At 52.2% G+C, this 24,208-nt stretch overlaps 2 protein-coding genes and 1 long non-coding RNA gene across 7 annotated transcripts; 2 read left to right on the forward strand and 1 right to left on the reverse strand.

The window, feature by feature from the left end:
• Positions 1-111: 111 nt before the first annotated feature.
• On the forward strand, positions 112-9,519 carry GDPGP1 (GDP-D-glucose phosphorylase 1). The gene is made up of 6 exons (XM_025919996.2): positions 112-480; positions 713-842; positions 3,156-3,596; positions 6,939-6,995; positions 7,365-7,415; positions 8,160-9,519. Exons 5-6 carry the CDS (start codon positions 7,377-7,379, stop codon positions 9,327-9,329), a joined length of 1,209 nt encoding a protein of 402 aa, XP_025775781.1. The 5' UTR covers positions 112-480; positions 713-842; positions 3,156-3,596; positions 6,939-6,995; positions 7,365-7,376; the 3' UTR covers positions 9,330-9,519.
• A 912-nt stretch (positions 9,520-10,431) lies between these two features.
• On the reverse strand, positions 10,432-12,973 carry LOC147580465 (uncharacterized). Its single transcript, XR_015252943.1, has 2 exons — positions 11,823-12,973; positions 10,432-11,199 (listed from the first exon to the last, which is right to left on the reverse strand). It is a non-coding gene; the product is annotated as an uncharacterized LOC147580465 (long non-coding RNA).
• TTLL13 (tubulin tyrosine ligase like 13) lies at positions 12,398-24,198 on the forward strand. 5 transcript variants are annotated; one of them, XM_086711576.1, is made up of 15 exons: positions 12,400-12,565; positions 13,149-13,419; positions 13,775-13,815; positions 14,526-14,644; positions 16,107-16,237; positions 16,468-16,624; positions 17,468-17,611; positions 17,988-18,073; positions 18,374-18,605; positions 19,090-19,274; positions 20,891-21,076; positions 21,372-21,558; positions 21,836-22,015; positions 22,599-22,917; positions 23,279-23,535. In XM_086711576.1, the coding sequence occupies exons 2-15, from the start codon at positions 13,160-13,162 to the stop codon at positions 23,533-23,535; spliced, it is 2,484 nt and encodes an 827-aa protein (XP_086567702.1). In that variant the 5' UTR covers positions 12,400-12,565; positions 13,149-13,159. The 5 variants fall into 5 exon arrangements, with proteins under 5 accessions (XP_086567705.1, XP_086567702.1, XP_086567701.1 ...); XM_086711575.1 differs by having other exon boundaries at positions 12,400-12,534; XM_086711577.1 differs by having other exon boundaries at positions 12,402-12,534; positions 22,806-22,917.
• The last annotated feature ends 10 nt before the right edge of the window (positions 24,199-24,208 follow it).

The raw sequence follows: 24,208 nt of genomic DNA on the forward strand, positions 1-24,208 counted from the left end.
CGGGGCCCGGAACGGGGCCGGACGCTCCGGGGGCGGAGCCCAGCCCGCACGGCCCCGCCTCTGAAGCGGACGGGGCGGGGCCCGCCGCGCGCGGGCGTGCAGACTGAGCATGCGTTCGACACGCCACTGCCTCGCCATGGCTGGGATAGGAGCTTGCGGCGAGTGTCGCGTTGCGTCCGGTTCGACTGCAGTCGGTGATGGCGGAGGCTTTGGGCGCGGTCCGGTAGGGGCATCAGGGAAGTACCTGGTGCCTGGATATCCGGGAAGCCTCGAGAATCGCTACGTGGCCGAAGGCTGCCGGCCAAGCATCCGCTCGGCGAGGGCTTTTTCATTCAGCTCGTACCACTGTGCCCTCGCCGCACGTGTTGCAGCCCGCATGCCACCTCCAGAAATCACAGAACCTTGCGGCCCACTGAGGCTGTACGCAGAGTGCCGGGAGCCGTGCTTAGTGATCTTCGATTTTCACAAGGGCCCTGCAGGGTAGGTTCCCATTTTACAAATGGGGAGAACAGATCCGGTGCGGGGGGGGGGGGTCCGTGACTTGTCTAAGCTCCATTTTGAAAGAGGTCACCCCAGTCTAAGTCTCTTTTCACGGCTCTCCATGGCCATACTGCTTACTCCAGCCGACGTGCTCTCTTCTGACCCACGTCGCTTCCAGAGGCGGTAAGGACCGAGGGTGACCTGTTTGCTCTTGTCCCCTCTCAATCTCTAGGAAAACGCTTGGCAGGTGGAAAGCTTCAACGAATTGGATGCATGCATGCATGAACGAACCTACACTAGTCCAGAAGGTGAGGATTACAGGTTCCTGAGAGGAGGAGGTGGGCGTTTTCAGCTTTATTGAGGTATAATTGACACACTTGTTGGAATTCGTTCTTGACTCTCCTGATTTATTGTGCTTGCTGATCTTTGTGAAGTCTAAGCCTGATCATGTTGATTTCAGCTTAAAACTAATGATTAAAAACCAGTCTAGGACCCTCTGAAATCTGACTTCAGCCTCTGTCCCTTTCTCTTGGCTTTTCTGGGCTCTCAGTTCCTCTTCCATCTTAGCCTCAGGGAAGCCTTTCCTGCTTCCCTAGACTAGGTTAGGAATCTTATACTTACAGAATCCCCAGTGCAGTTTATGTTGACTTGGCTTACTTGTCTGTAAGCCCCGTGAAGAGCTAGGAGAATTGCGATCTACAGGATCTGACAGGTTGCAGTTGTTGAGTAAATGTTGCTGAGTGACTTCCCCAGCACTGAATAAGGCCTTCATCTATCTGAGAGTGACTTTAGTAACACTCACTATATCAGCATGTGAGTCCCACCGTTGTGGAAATGTTCTCTTCCAAGGAGCGGGGGCTGCAGAGCAGTGAGAACACCAAAACCAGTCGAGGTGAGTGGAGTGTAGCCCAGTCCCAACCTGATCATCCTGACAGTAGGCTGGCTCTTCCTGTGCAAGAAAGGATTTTTCGGGCACCTAGGTGGCTCAGTCCATTAAGCGTCCGACTTCAATTCAGGTCATGCTCTCGCAGTCTGTGAGTTCGAGCCCTGCGTTGGGCTCTGTGCTGACAGCTCAGAACCTGGAGTGCTCTTCGGATTCTGTGTCTCCCTCCATCTCTGCCCCTCTCCCACTCATGCTCTGACTCTCTCTCTTTCTCTCTCTCTCTCTCTCTCTCTCTCTCTCTCTATCTCAAAAATGAATAAACGTTGAAAAAAATTAAAAAAAAAAAAGGATTCATCTTTGGGTAGTAAAAGGATAGACAGGAAACAGGAAGCTGTCATAGTGTCTCCTGTACTAGACTGAGGGGAGGGAGCACTGGCCAGCCAAGGCCAGTCCCTGGACTTCATGGTGAGACTACCTCTTCACAGTGAAGATGTGGAAATAGGCCCTGTGCCGTGGTGACCATCAGTGACGTAGATCTCCCAGCCACCTCACTTGGTGCTAAGCCCTTCTTTGAACAGCCTTCTGATTATAATGTTGCTTCCTGGTACATTTTTATATAGAGGAGGGACTATACTGATTAGCCAATATGAACATTTTGTGCCGTTTGGCACGTTTCTCATTGTAAGTTATTAAATAGGCGTTCTGAGCCTGGTCAGCATACCGTCCTGCCTTGCCTGATCAACTCTTGAAACAGTGTAAAACCTGAGTTGCTGATAATGCTTTTAACAATAGCTTCTAGGGGCGCCTGGGTGGCTCGGTTGAAAGTCCGACTTCTTGGCTCAGCTCATGATCTCGTGGTTCGTGAGTGCAAGCCCCACATTGGGCTTGCTACCATCAGCCTGTCAGTGAGGAACCCAGTTTGGATCCTCGTCCCCCTGTCTCTCTGCCCTTCCCCTGCTTGCACATGCATACGTGCTCTCTCTCTCTCTCTCTGTCTCTCTCAAAATATAAATTTTTAAAAAAGTAGCTTCTAGTGTTTCCTGTGAAATTATTTTATTTATTTACTTATTTATGAGAGAGAAAGAATCTTTTTTTAAACAATTTTTTTATATGTTTTATTTATTTTTGAGAGAAAGAGAGAGCACAAGTGGGGGAGGGGCAGAGGGAGAGGGAGACACAGAATCCGAAGCAGGCTCCAGGCTCTGAGCTGTCAGCACAGAGCCCGACATGGGGCTTGAACTCACAAACCGTGAGATCATGACCTGAGCCCAAGTCAGATGCTTAACTGACTGAGCCACCCAGGCGCCCCAAGAAAGAGACAATCTTAAGCTCCACACCCAGCACGGAGACCGATGCAGGGCTGGATCTCATGACCTTGGGATCATGACCTGAGCTGAACCACCAGGCTCCCTTAGTTGAATCTTTTTTTTTTTTTTTTAAGTTATTTTCAGGGGCGCCTGGGTGGCTCAGTCGGTTGGGCATCCGACTTCAGCTCAGGTCATGATCTCACAGTCCGTGCGTTCCGGCCCCACGTCGGGCTCCGTGCTGACAGCTCGGAGCCTGGAGCCTGCGTCAGATTCTGTGTTTCCCTCTGTCTCTGTCCCTACCCTGCTCATGCTCTGTCTCTAAATTAAAAAAAAAAATTTTTTTAATTTTAAAGTTATGTTCATAACTACTAACTCATGGATTTGAATTCCATTTTTTTGTTGTTGTTGTTGTGGTTGTTTTCCAGGACATTTATTTCCCTGCTTATAATACTATTTCTTTCTTCCTATTTCCCTTGGGACATTAGATAGGATGGCCACACAAGCTTTCTCTGAGGCAGTGACATTTGACCTGAGACCTGAAAAAGCCAGCCATGTGAAGAAAATCTGGGAAAAGTGTGTTGTAGGCAGGAAGCACAGAAGACACCAAGTCCCTGAGCAGGAACAAGTCCAGTAAGAGTGAAGAGCAGAGAGAGGTGTGAAAGAGAGAGGCACAGCTAAGGTTTGAGAGCCCAGAGCCCGTGGTGAGGAAATGGACTTCATTCTCAGGGCTCAAGGTCACATTCCTAGTGAATGCTAGGGCTGGAATTCAAGCACCTCGTCAGCCTGTAAAACCTAATCTCTCACCTTTGTCCTAGGATGATACCCACCTCACAGACTCATCCAGGTCACTAGAGAAAACTTAGAACGTGCCTGGCGCAAGATAGACGTGCAACCGGTGTCCCCTTTCTCCTGGTTTTCCTATAAAGGTTTGATCCTGTCACACGCTCACTACTAATTGATCACTCTAAATTATTCTTCTTTATTCGTCCATAATGCTTTTTGCCTACTGGTTCACTTTAGTATAAATATGACCAAATGCATTTTCTATTGATTCAACTGATCAGTATATCTTTACTTGTATTTTTAGCCCTCTGGTGTCATCTTAGCCGTGGGTCCTTTGTCCTAGCCCCTGGCTTTACATGTTATTCCGAATTTGTATCTCGCCCACACCTTACCCTTGACCTCCAGGTTTGACTGTCAGCTGTCTACACCATGTCTCGGATGCCCAGGTTCCTCCTGGGCTCCTCCTCTTCAGTCCTCCTGTTTTCTAATCAGCCTGTGCCCAACCCCCACCCCACCATCAGCTCCACCAGCTCTGTAAATGCCACTGCAGTGTACCTTGTCCCTGAAGCTAGGTCCCTCCTACGTCTTCCCCGTGCCTCAGTGCCCCTAGCCAGCCTGTCCGCGGGCCCTGTTGGTTGGGCCCTGCAGGCAGGGCCCACGTCCCCTGCTCCTCTCCATCTGTTGCCACCTGTGCCAGCCAGTCTGCCTCTTTGCCCACCTGGCCGTCAGAGTCGCCTCCCGAATGGTCCCCTTCCGCTTTGCTCCCCTGCATCCACTTCCCCCACAGCATTTGGGAAAAAGGTTTATAAAGTATCAGATGGTCCTTCTGCCTAGAACCTCCCAGGGATTTCTTTTTCCATTTAGAATAAAACCCAAGCTCCTGACCATGATGCATAAGGCCCTACAGCTAATCTGGCCCCTGCCTTCCTCTCCAGCCTCATTCCACCACCACCACCACCACCTGTTGGCCATGTTCTAGTTAATAGTGGCTTCCTTTCTGCTCTTGAATAGACCAAGCACCTGCCTGACTCAGGACCTTGGACTTGCTATTTCCTTTCCTAGAATACACTTTCCTCGACTCTTCATTGCAGGGTTTTTCTCATTCTGCGTGTCTTCACTCTGCTGTCACCTCAAAGAGCTGAGCCCTGCCCTATTATTGAAGTCCGATGCCCTGATCCCACCTTTTGGTTACCATCTCTTGTATCATGTTTATTTCCCACAGAATACTATCACCGTGTTCATTTTGCTTGTTGTCTGACTCTACCACAGGATATAAATTCTATGACAATAGGGACCCTTTTTACCTTATTTGCTCCTATGTCCTCATTGCCTCATATGTAGCAGTTACTTTTTTTTTTTTAGGTAGGCTTCATGCCCAGCGTGCAGCCCAACACTGGGCTTGAACTCAGGACCCTGAGATCAAGACCTGAGCTGAGATCAAGAGTTGGACACTTAACCAGCTGAGCCGCTCAGGTGCCCCTGTAGTGGTTACTTTAAATAGTTGGATTTTGTGGCTCAGCTGAACATGGAGGAGGTGCGTGGAAGAGGTGCCCCCAGAATATCGGGAGTGGGTGTGAGGTGGCCGTTGACCCTGAATAAATGAATGAAGGAGAGAGTAAGCAAATAGTCTTAAGTATAGCTCAAATAAATAGCAAAGTGTTGGATTTCTTAAATCTCTTCTGAGACTCACTTAAAATTATTTTTAATTGTGGCAAAATATGCATAAAATTTCACATCTTGACTTTTTTTAATGTTTTTTGTTTTTTTTTTTAATTTCTATTTTTGAGAGAGAGAGACAGAGTGCAAGCAAGGGAGGGGCAGAGAGAGAGGGAGACAGGATCCGAAGCAGACTCTAGGCTCTGAGCTGTCAGCACAGAGCCTGATGCGGGGCTCTAACCCATGAACCCTGAGATCATGACCTGAGCCAAAGTCAGACACTCAACCGACTGAGCCCCACAGGTGCCCCGATGTCTTAACTGTTTCTAAGTGTATCGTACGGTAGTGTTAAATATACCACATTATTGATTCTTTTCATCTTGCAACAGTGAAACTCTGTACCATTAAACAACAAAAAACTCCCTCTTCCCTCTCCCGGCCCCTGACAGCCACCATTCTACTTTCTGTCTCTCTGAATTTGACTGCTCTCAGTACTTAATATAGATGGGATCATATGGTAGTGTTCATCCTTTTATTCCTGGCTTATTTCACTGAACATGACGTCCTCCAGGTTCATCCATGTTGTGACGTGTGCCAGCATTTCCTTCCTTTGTAAGACTCAATAATCCTCCACTGTGTGAATGTACCACATTTTGTTTAGCCTTTCATCTGTCAACGGACACTTGGGTGGTTTCTGCCTTTGGCTGCTGTGAAAAATGCTGCTATGAACACAGGTGCACAAATGTCTGTTTGAGCCTCTACTTTGAGTTGTAATCTCTACACTCAATGTGGGGCTCAAACTTACAACCCCAGGATCAAGAATCACATGCTCCAGGGGCACCTGGGTGGTGTTTGACTTGGGCTCAGGTCGTGATCTCATGGTTCGTGAATTGGAGGCCCATTTAGGGTCCTTTGTCCCCCTCTCTCTCTGCCCCTCCCCCACTCATTCTCTCTTTCAAAAATAAATTAAAACGGGGGCGCCTGGGTGGCTCAGTCGGTTGAGTGTCCGACTTCGGCTCAGCTCATGATCTTGTGGTCCATGAGTTTGAACCCCTCATCGGGCTCTGTGCTGACAGGTCAGAGCCTGGAGCCTGCTTCAGATTGTGTCTCCCTCTCTCTCTCTGCCCCTCCCCTGCTCATGCGCTCTCTCTATCTCTTGCTCTCTCTCTCTCTCTCCTCTCAAATAAATAAACATTAAAGAAAAAAATTTTAATGGAAATTGTTTTAAAAAATTTAAAAAAAAAGATTTGTTATTGTGGTGGGAGGCCTGGGTGGCTCAGTTGGTTAACCTTCTGACTCTTAATTTCACCTCAGGTCATGATCTCACGGTTCATGGGTTCTAGCCTCATTTCAGGCTCTGCTATGTTTCTCTCTCAAAGTAATCAACTTAAAAAAAAAAAAAAAGACGTTATTGTGGTAACAGCATAAGATTTACCATCTTAACCATTTCTTTTTTTTTTTTTAATTGTCAAATTGGCTAACATACAGTGTGTAAAGTGTGCTCTTGGTTTCTGGGGTAGATTTCAATTTTCTCATCTACAAAATTGAAATTCTAGACCTATTAAGCTTGACCTTTTTTTTAAGTTTATTTATTTATTTTGAGAGAGAGAGAGAGAGTGCACGTGTGCATCTGTGAGCAGAAGGGCAGAGAGAGAATCCCAAGCAGGTTCTCTGCATCAGCTCAGAGCCCTTGAACTGTGAGATCATGACCTGAGCCGCAATCAGGAGTCAGACACCTGACTGAGCCACCCTGGCGCCCCTGAACTAGACCTTTGGTATGTGATTTTGTATGTTTTTTAATGTTTCCTTTCTGTTTCATTAATATGAAGTTTCTGGACCGGAAGAGCTGAGGAAGCCCAAACTTGAGCTGAAGCAACTCTACTGAGGTAAGCCTCCTTGTGAGGTCCTGTCTGAGCCAACAGCAGGCCCTCCTTCTCCCAGACACCTGGGTCCACAGGGCTCCAAGGGCCGCGTGGGAGATGGGAGACAACCATGCATTTCCCCCTTGAAGAATCAACCCTGGTGCTTACGCACGTCCACACCCAAATGGCTCTCTACGTGGCCATTTGGAATCACTACTGAACAGTGGAAAGGCTGTTCTTGTAAAAGGAGTGGTCAGCTTTGAAACCTTGGCCATTCTTATACAAAAGAATGCTGTTTCAATTTTCTCTAGGGCCCTTTGATAATGTATCAAAAGCCTGAGCCATGCACGGGCCTACGCTGACCCAGTAGTTTATTGTGATTTTATCTTAAAGGAAAATAAAAACATGTCTGGAAACAGATACACAGGATGTTCGTTGCAACAGGTATGAAATTAGCAACAACCTATATGTATAATTAAGATTGGTTAAAAATCGAAGTTCATCTATATATGAAAATAAGGCTGAATGTAAATGGTGATTTTTTTCCCCCCAGGTGTTGGAATCAAGTGTTGTATTTTAGCTCTGTTTGCTTCTCTACTCAAGAAAGTTGACAAGACGCTTGGGTGGCTGAGTCAGTTAACATCTGACTCTTGATCTCAGGGTCATGAGTCCAACTCCCACATTGGGACTTGAAAGAGAGAAAGAGAGCCCAGGTTGTGCCTTGTGACTGCCACCTGGGTGGCTCAGTTGGTTAAGCCTCCTACATGGGGTCAGGTCATGATCTCGCAGTTTGTGAGTTAGAGCCCCACGTCAGGCTCTGTGCTCAGAGCCTGGAGCCTGCTTCGGGTTCTGTGTCTGTCTCTCTCTCGGCCCCTCCCTTACTCACACTCTGTCTCTCTCTCTCAAAAATAAAAAACAAAAGAAACATAAAGAAAGGGGGGGGAGGGAGAAAGTTTATTCAATATACGTAACTTTTAGAAAAGAACATGCATATTTTAATGCAGCAAAAATGAATGCTAACGTGTAGGCGATGGAATCATGAGTGATTTCGTGTTTTCGACATCTTTTCCCAAAGGCATCTATTAGTTTTGTAATCAGAACAAAAAGTGAAATTTCTTTGAAAATAAAAATACAATCTCTGGAGATGGGTTAGCATCACGTATCTTTCACCTCTTATGACTGTTACAGGTCAGCCCCATGGCTGGTCCACACGATTCACACGAGACTTCCTATTTGCTGCCTCCAAACAGTAAGGACTGGGAAGGGCATGGCATTCCTGACTTTGTCTACGGGCAGGAGGAGCTGGTGCTGGAAGGGATTCAGTGGCCGAGGGATGCGCCCGGCCTCCCGGAGGACGCCGTACCACCGTCTCGCTTCGACTCTGTGCTCTGCTCCGCCTGGAAGCAGCGGGTGGAGCTGGGGCTGTTCCGCTACCGCCTGGGGGAGCTGCAGACCCAAACCCTCCCCGGTGCCGTGGGTTTTGTGGCTCAGCTGAACGTGGAGCGAGGTGCGCAGAGGAGGCGCCCCCAGAGCATCAGTAGTGTGAAGCAGGCGTTTGACCCTGCACTGTTTAACTTCAACAAGATCCGGCCAGGAGAAGTCCTCTTCCGTCTGCTCCGGGAGCCCGATCTGCCAGGCGCTCTCCAGCAAGAGGACATCCTCGTAATGATCAATGTCAGCCCCTTGGAGTGGGGCCACGTGCTGCTGGTGCCCGAGCCCACCCGTGGGCTTCCCCAGCGCCTGCTGCCCGGTGCGCTGCGGGCCGGGGTCGAGGCTGTGCTGCTGAGCTCACACCCAGGCTTCCGTGTCGGCTTCAACAGCCTGGGTGGCTTGGCCTCAGTGAACCACCTCCACCTGCACGGGTATTACCTGGCCCACAGACTGCCTGTGGAGGGAGCACCAAGCGAGCCCCTGGACCCCGGGGGGCATCTGCACCTCCTCCAGGCCGTCCCAGCGCCCGGCTTCCTCTTTTACACTAGCGGGCCGGGGCCTGACTTGGAAGCCTTGATAGGCAGGGTATGTCGGGCCACCGACTATCTGACTGACCGCGAGATCGCCCATAATTTGTTTGTGACCCGGGGGGCCCCACCTGGAAAGACATCACCCTCCTCGGCTCTCACGGGGGTCCGAGTGATTCTGTGGGCCCGGAAGTCCAGTTTTGGGGTAAAGGAAGGCGAGGCGTTCAATGTTGCCCTCTGTGAGCTGGCCGGGCACCTCCCTGTCAAGACGTCCCAGGATTTCAGCAGTCTGACAGAGGCGGCTGCTCTGGCCCTCATTCAAGACTGTCTGCTGCCCCCCGCCCAGGCAGAAGAGGTCCAGGCAGCGCTAGTGGCCTTGATAGCCCAGGACGAGCAGTAATCCTTCCGGAAGTATTTATTTTCTACCCGGTCTAACTCCCTTTCCAGAAAGCCGTCCACAGGGTCCACAGGGGTCGTTTGGGCATTTCTGTGACTGCCTTCTTACCTGTCTCAGCCTAAGGGGACGGGTAAAGAATTGACAAGTGGCCTCTTTAAAAAGAAGAAACGTTAGAATAGATCGAACAAATGAGCCTTCGTGCATGTATCTGCTTCTCACCTTCCATCTTGGACAAGCCTCAGGGATGTCAAACCTGTCACTGAGAAGGGAGTATGTGCAAGAGTTCCGTACTCCTGACTTTGTATCTGGACTTTTCCCTTCCGGTCACGTCTTGGCAGAGTGATAGTTCATGTGCCTCTGGCACTGTGCCCCCGTTTCCTCTGCTCTCGCCTCTCTGCTTATTCTCCCGTCGTCCACCCCCCACTGGTTATCATTTCTTCATCCCTCCCATCTGTTCGGCCCTGCTTACAGCACCTTCCCCTCCCAGGCCACCCTTGAATTTTCCTCCAGCCCTCAGCCCTGAGTTGAATATTCCTCATCTACATCGTAAGTTGTCCTCACAACTTGAGTACCGCCATTTAACACTTAACAGATGAGGAGCTGGAGGCTGATAGGTTTTGCAACTTGCCCAAGGCCAGATAGCTCTCCAGTACTGGAGTGGGGACTGTAGCACGGGCGGTCAGGTGCCAGAAGCCCGGGTAGTGCCCTTGTGACTGCCTCTGTAGGCAGCTGCTCCCTTAATGGTGTCGTCCTTAACAGTTGACAGGCGCTGAGCTGAGGTTCACGTCCCTGGATAGTTGGCTTCCTCTGTTCAGGCCTGTATGAAGCTTTTACGTAGAACTTTAGGTGTTTTATATCCCAAAAGATGTTATAAAGTCTCATCGAGATAAGGCAGAATATGTACAAGTAAAAGTTCGTAAGAAGAACAGTTTAGGGGCGCCAAGGGGGCTCAGTTAAGCGTCTGACTTCAGCTCAAGTCATGATCTCGCAGTTCATGAGTTCGAGCCCCGCGTAGAGCTATGTGCTGACAGCTGGGAGCCTAGACCCTGCTTCAGGTTTTGTGTCTCCCACTCTCCCTCCCCTGCTCATTCTCTTTCTCTCTCTCTCTCAAAAATAAATAAACATTAAAAAAAATTTTTTTAGGGGCGCCTGGGTGGCCCAGTTGGTTAAGCATCTGACTTCAGCTCAGGTCATGACCTCACAGTTCGTGAGTTTGAGCCACACATCAGGCTGTCTGTTGTCAGCACAGAGCACCTTTCGGGTCCTCTGTCCCCCCTCTCTCTCTGCCTCTCCCCTGCTCACTCACTGTCTCTAAATAAATAAATATATATATTTTTAATTTTGTGAAAGAACCGTTTAACATTTAAATTTAAATATTACATGTTTAACATTTAAATTCCTATAGAATTTGGGTCGGCTTCCTCTTTTTAGCACCTTGCCGTAATTTTAGCTTGTGCTTCTTTCTGCAAAACTTTGCCTGTGCAAACTCCAAGAGCGCCACCTTGCTTTGCTTGCCCAGTCTGAAGGAAGTACAGATGACCGTTAGCGCAGAGTGGATTTTGTGTCCCAGGTGATGCGCCCAAATACCAGGGTTTTCCCCCAGGACAGCTGTTCAGAGGAATGCCTTCTCAGGCCAAACCAAGTTTTTCCTTGAGAAGGGGGGAGAAAGTCAAATAGGTTTCTTTATGGCGGTACTTCTCGGCTGTTTTATGGAGTTCATGAATTGTCAGGGAAGGGACTTAGAAACTTTTTCTCAGCTTAAGTGTGGAACACTTAGGGGCCACTTTGTACTCCGCCCTGGGCTTTGTGCACACCATAGATAGGAAGGGATGGTCCAGCCCAGGACTTCCATCTCTGCTTGCTTTTTGATGACCTGTGTAATGAAGGGGTTGGGGATTTGATCTAATGGGAAACCTTGAAGAGTTTTAAACTGGGGAGTAACAAATTTGCATTTTAGCAAGAATACTTAAGCTGAACGGATGGATGCGGGGCGGGGGGGGGGGGGGGAGAACAATTGGGAGTCCGATTAAGAGGTTGCTGCGTGGTTGGTCAGTCCGTTGAGCATGGATTCTTGATCTCCCCCTCAGGTCATGATCTCAGTTCATGAGTTTGAGCCCCGCGTGGGGCTCTGCACTGGCAGTGAGAAGCCGTTTGGGATTTGTGTCTCCCTTTCTCTGTCCCTCCTCTGATGCTTTCTCAAAAAAAAAAAAAAAAAAGAAAGAAAGAAAGAAAAGAAAAAAAGTGCTGCCTGGTGGCAATTCAGGCAAGACACGTTCAAGTCCTAGAATAGTGCCTGGAACGCTAAATATTTGGAAAGAATGAGAAAAAATGATAGTCCTGGAAGTCAAGAGCCTCCAAATCATTTCAAGAAGGGAGTAATAGAATATTCTGTGCTGAAGGAACAGCAAGAAATGTGTCATTCAGAAAATATCCACGTCTCTCTAAGGGAAGGAGACTGAAGTGTCCCCCAGATTTAGGCACACGGGACAGCCTTACAGTGACAAGTTGGACTGGGTTCGGTGGGGGTGGCGAGCAGAAGTCAGCGTGAGGACGCCAGGAAGAGCAGTGAAGGAGCGCTACGAGGAGGAGGCCGTTCTGTCACTGGGCGGAGCTGGCTCAGCCCGCCAGGGTGGGCACTAAGCACGGCCGCCCCTCCGGAGGGCGGGGACGGCGCGACACACGCTTACTAAAGCTCAGGGAAGGCCAGCAGGTACTTTTCCCGAGCACAGAGTTAAACCAAGCTCCGGGCTCGGCCCGCGGGCTCGAGATAGCCTGGGGTGAGGCGCGCGTGAATCGGCGCGAAAGCGGAAGGACTCCACGTCCCAGCCGATGCGCCCCGTCGGCGGTCGCGGAGGCCGGGCCCCCCGAGGCCGCAGGCGGCCCGCACCTCCCCCGCCAGCGCCGGCGACAGGCTTTCAGCGCGGGGGAGCAAGATGGCCTCGGCGGGCGCCCAAATGGGTGTGGTTCCCGGGAAGGCCCCGCCCCCAGAACGCCGCTCCAATGGGGACCGCTCCCGTGTCCATGGCGACGGCGGCGGCGGCCGCCGGCTAGCTCCAGGAGGCGCCGCCGCCGCCGCCGGGATCTCCCAGCTAGGAGCGAACCCCGGGGTGGGAGGGGAGCGGGCTCCCCCTCGCGATCGGCGGAGGCTGCCAGTCCTGTGGAGCAAGGAGGCGGTCCCGGAGGCCCAGCGACGCCCGGGAAGGAGCAGGTGTCGCGCGAAGGGCTGACATGAGCGACCAGCTGAGTCCAGCCTCGGGCAGCTAGGGGTGGACCCGGCAGCCCCTCCGCTGTCCTCGAAACCCCGGGTGGGCGGTGTCCGCCAGGGGCTCCCGCTCCGCCGTCAGAGCCCAAGGGGACTTAGCCATCGAGGGCCTGGCCCCAGTGTGTACACACGGAGAAACCGAGTCACGGAACAGGGAAAGGGCCGGCTTAGGGGACCTTTGGTTTTTAGCTCTATTTTAAAATTGAAGGTCCGCTCCAGGGCCCAGCCATCCCCCTTCCCAGAAATAAAAAAGCCATGGTCATGATCCCTGCCAGCTCTGTCCAGCTTCTATTTGCAACCCAATGTGTTGTATGGAGTAGTGATCTTGGACGATCAGGGCTTGTCGGGGAATCCAACATCTCACGGGCATTTCCCCCATCCCCACCCCCACCCCAAGCCTCCATTACCTACTAGGAACACATCGCATTCTGCACTGGGATTGTCCTGTTCTGAAGGGGCAGCAAAGTTCCCTTATAACACGAAGGGGCTTTTTGTGACTCCTGCACGGCCTGGAGGAAGGAAGTTCTGACATATATTTCACTCTCACCCCCTCCCCTCAGAATCTAAGAGGATGGAGCCAGATACCTGTAAGACCAGTGAATCAGAGGAAGACTACGTTGAAGAAGAGGACTCTGGGGAGGAGTGTGTTAAAGAGGAAGCTACCATCCCTTCTAACTCTTCTCAGCAGGAACTTCCAAAAGCTGACTATAAGGAATTTGGGGATGGAGTTCCCTTATCTGTTGTAGCCAAGAAAATTCCAAAGAAAATCATAGCCCCAACTGACTCAGATGACTTAGAAGTTAGAAGGAGAAAGAGAAGGCGGAAACACAGGTAACGGGTCCCTGGACGACACCCCCCTCCACCCCCGCCACCTGCCTGGCTCCAGAAGAGAGTCACCCCCGGCCTCCCTTCAGCAGTCGGGGTCTTCCCTTTAATCTGCGAAAGAGGACAGGGGATACAGGAACATCATTAACCTTCTGGAACGAGAAAAACACAAAATCCAGAACCATTTGAGCTGGCTTGGTTTGCAGACTTAGCATGTCTCTATCATCCTGGTCTTCCGTGGCTTTTAGAGAAAACGAACTGCACTGTAGATGTGTTGGGTGTCTCTTCCTCTGGGTGCCTGGCAGCCCAGGGTCTGTCCTTCATCCCACTCTGCCTGATTTCTCCTGTTCCTTCATTCCAGACCCCTGGCCATGAACCTGACCAACTGCAAGTATGAGAGCGGTAAGCACCCGGTTCACTCACTCACAACACTGCGCATAAGAGGGCACCTGCAGCTTTGACTCTGGGAATGGTCCCCCCCGTCGGGCTCCCAGCCCCTGGATCTCGTTAGGCTGGCCTACAACCTGGGCTGGGCTACTAGCAGCTGAGACATCTCTGTTCCAGTTCGTCTTGGGGTTAGGGTGGGAATCTCCACAGTTAGCTAACAAGAAAAAAAAGTGACCGGAAGTCACCATTGCCCCCACCCTTCCCAGATTTTACCAGAGTTGAGATGAGAACAGGCTAATAGAGTTTTTTTCCAAGGAAGATTCTGGGGGTGGGGGGGGGGAATTAAAAGAAAAAAATCACCAGCTGGGTCAGCCGTCTCTCCATCTCCTCTTATCTCCACCGTCATCTATGCAAGGGGCCACCCACAGTGTGAGATGTGACCCCTACGGGGAGAGGGTCAGCTCTGCACGTCAGAAACCATCCTAACTGAGAGAGAGGGTTGACGGGAGTAGAGAGCCAGGCTCTAGTTTTCTCCGTCACAGATTTTGGAAGGGCCTTGACAGCTTCATGAACTTGGAATTGTCACATGGTAATTAAACTGCGGAGTGGAGGTAAGAACCACCTCATCTCCAGTCCACTCTCTGGTCAAGTTACCCGAGCCAGCTGCCCTCCCGAGACTCACTGCCAGTGGCCAGGCTGCCCCGCTGACCTCCGTCTCTCCACAGTGCGTCGGGCAGCTCAAATGTGTGGCCTAAAGGAGGTGGGGGAGGATGAAGAGTGGACTGTGTACTGGACGGACTGCTCTGTCTCACTTGAACGAGTCATGGACATGAAGAGGTTTCAGGTACAATCTCCTGACCCAAGAGCCCCAAGGGGCTGCGGCCCTGAATGGTTACTCCCGCCCTTCTGCTCAGGCGCCCAACGCCACACCCTTTGTAGTTGTCCCTCTGGGCAGAGCAGGAAAGGCCGCGGCTAGGGGCTTCTGCTCTACTGGAAAAACCCTCTTGGGTTCCTGGAGCTTCTATCATAGGAAGGAGGTATATGCTGGGCACTGCTCGCCTGGAAGCATCTGTGCCCAGCTGAACCCCTCCAGGGCCGGTGAGCCCACCTGAGGGGAACTTCAGCACTAACCGCAGGGGCAGCTGAGTGAGCCGGCTTCTAAACAGCTCAGTCCCGCATCCGCATCCATTGAGAGTCGGCATGGGGCGTCCGGGTGGCTCAGTCACTTGAGCATCCAACTCTTGATTTTGGCCCAGGTCGTGATCTCCTCGTTCGTGGGGTGGAGCCCCGTGTTGGGCTCTGTGCTTGGGATTCTCTCTCTTGCTCTCTCTCTCTCTGCCCCTCCCCATTCTCACTCTCTTTCTCTCTCAAAATAAATAAATAAACATTAAAAAAAAAAAGGGGGGGTGCCTGGGTGACTCAGTCGGTGAAGCGTCCGACTTAGGCTCAGGTCATGATCTCGTGGTCCCTGAGTTCAAACCCCGCGTCGGGCTCTGTGCCGACAGCTCAGAGCCTGGAGCCTACTTCAGATTCTCCCCCTCTCTCTTTGCACCCCCACCCCACTCGTCTCTGTCTCTCTCTTAAAAATAAATATTAAAAAAAAAAAGGGACATGCAGGTGGCGGCTGTAAAACAGGCACAGTTAACAGCGTTCATTGAGGGCTTACTGTACGTCAGACCCTGTGTTATCTGCTTTTATGTTCTTACCGCAATTAAATCCTCAAAAAGAACACCGAGTGGCAGATACTCTCTTGTTAAGAGGACACCAAGGCTCAGAAGTACTAAGTTCATGCAGCTAGGGTGTGGTAAAGCCAGTGAGAGAGCCCAGAACCTATGGGAGATTCTGCCTCCCAGCACCGGGGTTCCAGCGGGTCACCCTGGAAACGTCATACCCTGGGGCGCCATGACCCAGCGCTCCCTGGGACTCATTCTCGATTTCCTTTTCTCTCTTGGAAAATGGTTTCTTGTTGGCTTATGCTCCCATGCCCCAGTTATCCTTACAGGACTAGTTGCTGGTGGCCTGGGGCATGTTAGAAGGTGGCTAGAAGACCCGAAGTCCTGGCGAGTCCTTCTCACTGCCCCTCGTCTCCCGACCTCAGTGTGGACATGTGTTTTGGGAGAGGCCAAGGAGGAGGTTCTCACCTGCCTTAGGGAACCTTCCTTTTCTCCCTTAGGGTATTAGGTATAGTGTTTTCCTCCTCTGTGACTTCTGCCTTGACCTTCCCAGTCCTCCTGGTGTGCCCCAGACCCCAGGGGCTGCCACTTACTCTGCTCGTGGGGGTAGGTCACCACCTGGCTCTGTTACAGAAAATCAACCACTTCCCTGGCATGACGGAAATCTGCCGCAAAGATCTGCTGGCTCGGAACCTCAACCGCATGCAGAAACTCTATCCCACGGAGTACAACATCTTCCCCCGCACCTGGTGCCTCCCTGCAGAGTGAGTGAGCCCGGCCCCCGGGGCTGATGTGCTGGGGGAGGAAAGGTTTCGCCATCTCACTTCCCTCCAGACGCTGGCCTTGTCACCTAGAAGGTTTCAGCTGGTCACAGAAAAGTAGGTGGGAGACTGACGCTCCAGGAAGAGCACGGACAGGAGAGCAGAACCCCACCGGGGCCCTGGGACAGCTGCCACGCGCAGAAACCTTCTGACCAGCCCCCCTCTGCACACAGCTACGGGGACTTCCAATCCTACGGTCGTCAGCGAAAAACCCGCACTTACATCTGCAAGCCGGACAGCGGCTGTCAGGGACGCGGCATCTTCATCACCCGAAGTCCCCGGGAGATCAAGCCAGGAGAGCACATGATCTGCCAGCAGTACATCTCCAAGGTGAAGGGCGCCTCCGGACCGCCAGGGCCCTGCCCCGGCCTCATCTCTCCCACTGCCAGAGAGGGAAGCCAGGCTTCGGCTCCTACTTCCTATTTCCTCTTATCAGAGCCATGGTTCAGAGCCAGCCTGCCTCGGTCTGAATCTGAGTTTTTCCACTTCTTACATATGTGATCTTGGACAATTTTTTTTTTTTTAATGTCTTTAATGTTTGTTTATTTTTGAGAGAGAGACAGAGAGAGACAGAGCGCGAGGGGCGGGGGCAGAGAGGGAGACACAGAATCTGAAGCAGGCTCCAGGCTCCGAGCCAACTGCACAGAGCTAGATGCGGGGCTCGAACCCATGAACCATGGAATCACGACCTGAGCTGAAGTTGGATGCTCAATGGACTGAGCCATCCAGGCGCCCCTTTTTTTTTTTTTTTTTTTTTTTTAAGTTTACTTATTTTGAGGGAGAGGGAGAGAGAGAGTGAGCATGAGTGGGGGAGGAGCAGAGAGAGAGACAGAGACAGAGACAGAGGTCCCAAGCAGGCTCTCTGCCCCCAGTGCAGAGCCGATTTGGGGCTCGAACTCACAAACCGCGAGATCATGACCTGAGCCCAAACCAGGAGTCAGTCGCTTAAAGGACTGAGCCACCCAGGTGCCCCAAATCTTGGGCAATTTCTTACCCTTTCCGTGACTCAATGTCATCATTTGTTGAATGGGAAAAATAACAGTAACTACTTTATGCTGTATATGGTTATTACGACAATCAAACCGGTTGTGCATCCGAAACACTTCAAACAGCGTGTGGTATAGAATGAGCGCTTCAGAAGTATTCTTCCCCGGCGGGTTTGCGTGCTTTCAGCCCTTCCTCATTGACGGCTTCAAGTTCGATATGCGAATCTATGTCCTCATCACATCCTGCGACCCTCTTCGGATTTTCATGTACGAGGAGGGCCTGGCCCGCTTCGCCACGATGCCCTACGCGGAGCCCAACAACAGCAACCTGGTAAGGGGCCAGACGGTGGCCCTGGGGGGGGGGGGGGAACAGGGCGGCGCCCTCTTCTCCTGAGTGCTGAGGTTCTGTGCGGACCAGGTAGAAAGGCTTGTTGTCGTCACCCATGAACAAGCAATGGAACCAGCGAGCACCCTAACCCCGTGGCTGGGAGGAGAGCATTAGGTGGGTGGTGACCGCTGAAAGGTCCTCCCTGGAGGATGCCGGCCCACGCCCTTCCCTATGAGCTCACAGGACAGTTCTTAGGTGAAGAGGGCCACCGAGGAGCCCTTGTCCCGGGGAGGGGAAGGTCGTAGAAAAGGCAAGGAAGGGCTGGAGAGGAGTGCTTCGGGGAAGCAGTCTGAGCGCCGCGGGGCCGCTCTCTTCCCAGGATGATGTCTGCATGCATCTGACCAACTATGCCATCAACAAACACAACGAGAACTTTGTCCGAGACGACGCTGCGGGCAGTAAAAGGTACTCCCGGCTCTGGTTGTGCCTTAGCCTTATAGTCTCAGCAGCCCCTGAAACTGAGCTGGCTCTTGGGAGGCCGATCGCTCAGGAAAACCACCTTCACAGACCCCTGTCCTGTGCTTGACCTCTAAATGCAGCCCTGCCCCCACCCTGAGGACCAACCCGGGCTCCAAGCTGCCAGGAGCCCTTTGAAGTGTCAGGAATCTAGGCACAGAATTAGGGTTAGCCATAGGGAGCCTCTTGCCCTCGGCCTGGCCCCAGTGGTGTAGAAACTGGTCCTCCTCTGAGCACTGGGCCTCACAGGAAGCTGTCGACGCTCAATGCCTGGCTGCGAGAACACGGCTACGACCCCCGAGAGCTGTGGGGGCACATCGAGGACATCATCGTCAAAACCATCATCTCAGCCCATTCTGTTCTTCGCCACAACTACCGCACCTGTTTCCCCCACTATCTGAGCGGAGGTACATGTGCCTGTTTTGAGATCCTTGGTTTTGACATCTTGCTGGACCACAAGCTGAAACCCTGGCTGCTGGAGGTGAGGATGATCTTCTGGGCTTTGCAAAACCCGTGGCCTGAGGCCTCCCTGAGCAGGACGCCTGGGCTAGGAGTGCAGTCAGGTGGTGCAACAGAGAATGGGGGACATGGCGGCCCTGGGGTGGGTAGGAATGGCAGAAGGCAGCAGGCGTCTACACTCTTGACCTGCTGAGTCCAAGCCTAGTGATCTCTGGCCTCCACCATAGGGATCCAGGAGTTGGATCCCAAGTGTTCCCCCATGGAATCTTTTTGTCTTTAGGGACACTGTATCTGTAGAGGCAGGCTGTCTGGTTTGCTCTCAGCAGCCTGTGTACCGGAGGGATCTCTGTGGCGGGGTCCCGTGGCCTTGGAAGTCAGAACATCCAGCCTCCTCGGCCGAGGCCTCTGGAGGGGGACATCTTGCCTGGACTGTCCAGTCCGGCCTGCCCGAGGCCACACGTGCTCAGGCAGTGTAGGAAGGGTGGGATGATGACTCCTCCTGGCAGGTAAACCACTCCCCGAGCTTCACCACTGACTCCCGCCTTGATCGCGAAGTGAAGGACGCACTTCTCTGTGATGCCATGACACTTGTCAACCTCCGGGGCTGTGACAAAAGGAAGGTGATAGAGGAGGACAAGCGGCGAGTCAAGGAGCGGCTTTTCCAGTGCCACCAGCAGCCACGAGAAGCCAGGTGGGCCACGTGTCTGTCTTCTTTGTCATTACTTTCCTGACGGGAAAAGTGCTCCTGTAGGTGGCGAAGAGAGTCTGGGGGTAAGGATTAGCTGTGAAGCACAACTGTGGGTTTTTTGGCACAGATGACGCATTTATGTATCACAGATAGTATGCTGGAAATTCAAAAGATCCTGTGAAGAATCCCTTCCTGTTCTCCGGCTACTCAGTTTCCCCCCGAGGAGCCAACCTATGCCATGTGTATGCTTTAGCAGTTAATGCACGCACACATACATAGGTGTGTGTATAATATATACCTGTAGAAATAACTTATACAGATGTTTTTCTCCCTTTACCTACCTAGACAGTAGTGTAACCTTCACACTCTCTCTACTACGTGTAGCAACACAGCTTAGAGCTATTTTCTATTAGCTCATAAGAAGCTCTTTGCTGTTTGATTGGCCGTTTGTTTTTGGTTTTGTTTTTTAATGTTTATTTCTGAGAGCGAGAGAGACAGAGGGTGAGAGGGGAAGGGGCAGACGGGGGGGGGGGGGCGGAGGGAGACAGAGGATCCGAAGCGGGCTCGCTGCTGTCAGCAAGGATGTGACTCTAACCCACGAACCACGAGATCACGACCTGCGTGGAAGTCAGGCGCTCGACCAGCTGAACCACCCAGGGGCCCCTTGTTTTTGTTTTTAACAAAGGTCCTCTAGACAGGTCATAATAATGAAACAGAAAACAGTCTAGTCATGCAACAATAAGAGGTTATTTAAATCAGCATCTTTCACCCACTGTTGTTTTAATTATAAGATGGGTTACCAACACGGTGATTTGCTGCCGATACTAAATTAATGTTAGTAACACATACAAATGGAGTGGAATTGGAAGCATTCCTATTACAGTGCTCTTCCCCACCTGGGTTGTGATATGCAGGCCCGTGTGTATTTGGTTTGCTGGGATATCCTGAGGGCCTGGCACATAGTAGGCACTCTCATGTGTGAATGGAGGGGAAGCAGGACTGTTACTGGAAATACGCTGGCTCTTCCCACAGTGGGGCTGCACATGTGCCTATTATATCATGAGTGATGTCTTTCAGTGGGGAAAAGGGTTCACAACTACTGGACTTCATAAATGAAAGTACAATCACAGAACCACGTGACTACTAGGAAGCCATTTAGCAAGGTTGTATGATCCTATTTTTGTCAGAAACCAGAAAGGAAGGTAGTCGGTGGCAAAGCCAGGATTCAGACTCGGGGGTCCCGCCCCTGAGTCCATGCTCATGAGCAATATGCTAACTGCACAGTAAGATTATGGGAGGTTTTATCTTCTTTTTGCTCTTCTACATTTTTCTGTAATTAACATAGATTACTCTATGATCAGAAACCTAAAAGACTGTGAGAACTTGGAGTGCTAGCTTGCACTTAAGATGAAAACCAGATTTCTGGAAGTCAAGCCCAGATTTCCGTGGCTACACACAAGCGGGATTGGCCAGAGGGCCTTCGCAGCCCTCGCTACATGGGCAGAGGCCAGAAAGGCCGTGAAGCTAGCAGAAGGTTCTCAAAGCCTTGGCCGGCCTTCTTTTCCCCACTGAACATTCTCAGAGCCCTCCCGACTCACTCTGGAGCTTGGTTTCCCTAGGCGAGAACAAACTGAACTGTCGCACGCAGCGATACTGGACCAGGAGCGCCATGAGGACTCCCACCTCGGGGGGTACCGGCGGATCTATCCTGGGCCTAACACGGACAAGTACGCACCCTTCTTCAAGCACAACGGCTCCCTCTTCCAGGAGACTGCTGCTTCCAAGGCTAGAGAGGAGTGTGCCAGGTACTTTGCCTTGCCTTGTCCTCTGTCCACTTGGGGGGCGGGGGCATATCCTGAAGCTGAACTGCTCGCCAGCAGGGTAGAGAGGAAGCCAGACACTTGAGCCAAGAGGAATGGAGTCATAAATTCTTTCGGACTCAGTAACTCCATATAGGAGGTTTCCCATTTCCCCCCCTCATTCTTCTCTTGTCTGCCTCCCAGACAGATCTGATTTCCCACTTCCCCATCCCCACTTCCCCTCACCCTGCTTCCCCCCGACATAATCTCTCCAGTGTCTGAAGCTGCTGTGTCTTGTCAGACAGCAACTGGAAGAGATCCGCCTTAAGCAGGAACAGCAGGAGACCTCAGGAAGTAAGAGGCGGAAGGAGAGCCGGGACCGGGACCAGAACCAGGGTGAATCAGCGAGAGAGAAGAGCCGATGCAGGGCCGGGCTCCGGGGACTTCCCGCCCACTTGGCTTACAGGAACCGGAACCAGGAGAAAGAGGTGCCCGGGTTTTGGTAGCTCCTGCCTTTCAACAGGAAATAGGTTGGGTCTAGAGAAGGGAGGGAGAGGGAGAGGAGTTCCTAATGAATACGTTGGATCTGACCTCGCGGAACGGGGGCTGGGGTGGGGGGGGGGAAGAGAACGGACAGCAAAGGGGACCTTCCACTAGGGTCAGGGAATGCAGAGGCAGAGCAGGCAGGAGTCCCGCAGCCATCGTCGTCGATGGTTTGGGACTCGCTCTCGGAGATCTTGCGTTCAGCCCTCATGTACCTCGCAGCTGCTCCCCGTACACGTGGATACCATGCATCCTCAAGAAATCGTGGAAGAGGAGGAGCTGGAGCGGATGAAGGCCCTGCTACAAAGGGAGAATCTCATCCAAAGCCTCGGTATCATAGAGCAACTCAGCCACATGCTGCACCCCAGCCACCGGGGCCACAGAAGTCTTCACGAGTATCGGGTGAGGGTCCCTGCGCAGCATCTCGCAGAACCAGGGAACAAGGGCTGCACCGGCACACAGGGGTGGCCGCGGCCCAGAAGGCTAACGTGATGGTGTCTGGCAGGCACGGAGCCTGGGAGAGCAGCTCCTGCTGGGCGCTGGGAAGGGGTCTCTTGGTTGCTTTTGCATTTGCTCCCACGCTCCCTGGTGTTTAGTAATGACATCCGGCAAAGTGCAGCTCCTGACCTACTCGCGAGAGATGTGTTCTCTTTATTCCAGCCTTGCAATAACCCCAAACTCATGCCTGACGAATAAGAAGGCCACCACCCTCAGTGGCTCCTGTGTAATCTCTCTCTAGCCCTGCCAGTGCCGTGGCTCTAACGGGAGATAAGCAAACAGACTTGGGCCAAAGAGAACAGCTGCCGCGTTCACTGTTCCCTGGGCAGGTGTCAAGCCTGTTGGGTCTTGTTTTTGCTGAGCCCCCAAGGAGTAATTGGTTAAATAGCGGCCACGGCCTAGAAGAGACGTTTCGGTTACCTGTTTTCTTCCTCCAGTCCATCCAGCCTCACAAGAAGTGTGGTAAGGGGCTGCTCTTCTCCTCTAGCCTAGATTTCACCAGGACGGGCTGGGCAGTCAAGAACTGCAATCTGTGAGTCTGGTCCCACTGGTCCTCCCGAGAGGGGCCACCAAAGAGCAGGGCCCTCCTCACTTCCTGCATCCAGTTCGGCCCCACGAATTGATCCCCAGGATCTTAGGGCCACAGCCAAGCATGAATGCTGCAATTCCACATCATTCCTGGTGCCATCTACAGCCCAAGAACTTCAACTGGATTGGAGATCGAGCAGCCATCGGCCCCTCTTCGTTGTCAATGAAAGCATCGGGAAGGCACTGTTTTCCCAGTGCCAGAGTCAGGCTCAGTAGCCGTAAGTACGCAAAACTAGCTCTGGTCACTCTGGCTTGTGTAAATCCCCACTGGCAACCATTACAGCTGGGACAGTCCCAAAACACCACAGGGCACTTCCACCAGTGTGGGAATGGGATGGGTAGTGGACCCATTACCTCCTCCTACATACTGGACCCTGGGACAAATGGCAGTACAGTCCTAGCACTCAACAAACACAACAGGGAAACAGACAAGTAAACAATTACAATACAGTGTGGCAAAGATGCTGGAGGGAAGCGAGGGATGCCATTCTTCTGTGTTGGTAATTGGGTGACAGTTGGTAAAGAGGGAGTGAATCTCCTGTGAATACCAACTCAGGGGGACCCATGTTTCCACTGCAGAAGGCCAAGCGGGCAGAAGGCTAGAAGCCATAAACAGAGCCCTGGCAGGATCAGTGCCATCTTCTTTAACCCCAAAGCAGGGCTATCTTCTGCAACCGGAAAGAGTGGCAAGTAGCTCATGGACTCACTGCACCTTGCCCTCGGTGGTAGACACCGAACACAGTGCACCCAAGGCCCAGGATCTCGCTCTCTGCCCTGCCTCTACGCCCCTGATGCAGCATACCACTCCACTCCTTGACATCAGCCGCCACCGGTAAATGCAGGACGGAAGCCCAGCACTCCACCTCTCCTGGAGAACCCCCTCAAGTTTCCGAAGGCGCAGAGGGCCTTCAATCTTCGCTAAATGAAAGACTGCCACCAGGCTTCAGTTTGAAAAGTCCTGGCCAGGAACCCTGCTTGAACAAGGCAAAACACAAAGATATCAAGAATTCCTCAATACCCTAAGACTATTTCCAGATCCGTAAAGACTCAAAAGATGAAGAGGAGCCAGGGCCGGCATCTCCGCCCTTCAAACCTTAGCCTGGATTTATCGCTAGGAGATGGGTCTGAACGCTGGGTGCAGCCCGGGGCTGGAGGTCATCCTGGCGACAAGGGGCCCCCTTCCCAGAGGAGCCGAGTGCCCAAGGCACGGGGCAGTCGCCATCGGACGACCGCCAAGGAGAGGCCCTTCCCCCTGCCGTGGCGGAGACAGGCCGGCCTGGGAAGCCATTGGGGCGGAGGGGTGGCTCTTGGCAAATGACTCCGACTTTTTATTAAAGTTTATGCGTTTTCCAGGAGCGTTCTCCAGCTCATTCCGGCCCTTGCGTTCCAGGGTAAACGCTCGCCACTGTTCTGTCCGGAAGGGTGAACCGCAAGCAGGTTCAATCCCAACTAACGCACCCTCAGCCGGAAGCGGAAACCACGCACGACCATCCTGGCTTTCGCCGCGCC

This window comes from Puma concolor, chromosome B3 (genome assembly GCF_028749965.1).
Source record: "Puma concolor isolate L17-30 chromosome B3, mPumCon1.1.hap2, whole genome shotgun sequence".
NCBI lineage: Eukaryota > Metazoa > Chordata > Mammalia > Carnivora > Felidae > Puma > Puma concolor.

Bases quoted from the DNA above. Each gene is read 5' to 3' on its own strand.
- GDPGP1 (XM_025919996.2), top strand. From the start codon at position 7,377: ATGTCTGGAAACAGATACACAGGATGTTCGTTGCAACAG. The intron at 7,416-8,159 runs GTATGAAATTAG...TGACTGTTACAG, and splicing joins CAGGATGTTCGTTGCAACAG to GTCAGCCCCATGGCTGGTCC.
- TTLL13 (XM_086711576.1), top strand. From the start codon at position 13,160: ATGGAGCCAGATACCTGTAAGACCAGTGAATCAGAGGAAGACTACGTT. The intron at 14,645-16,106 runs GTACAATCTCCT...GCTCTGTTACAG, and splicing joins TGGACATGAAGAGGTTTCAG to AAAATCAACCACTTCCCTGG. The intron at 16,625-17,467 runs GTGAAGGGCGCC...GCGTGCTTTCAG, and splicing joins GCCAGCAGTACATCTCCAAG to CCCTTCCTCATTGACGGCTT.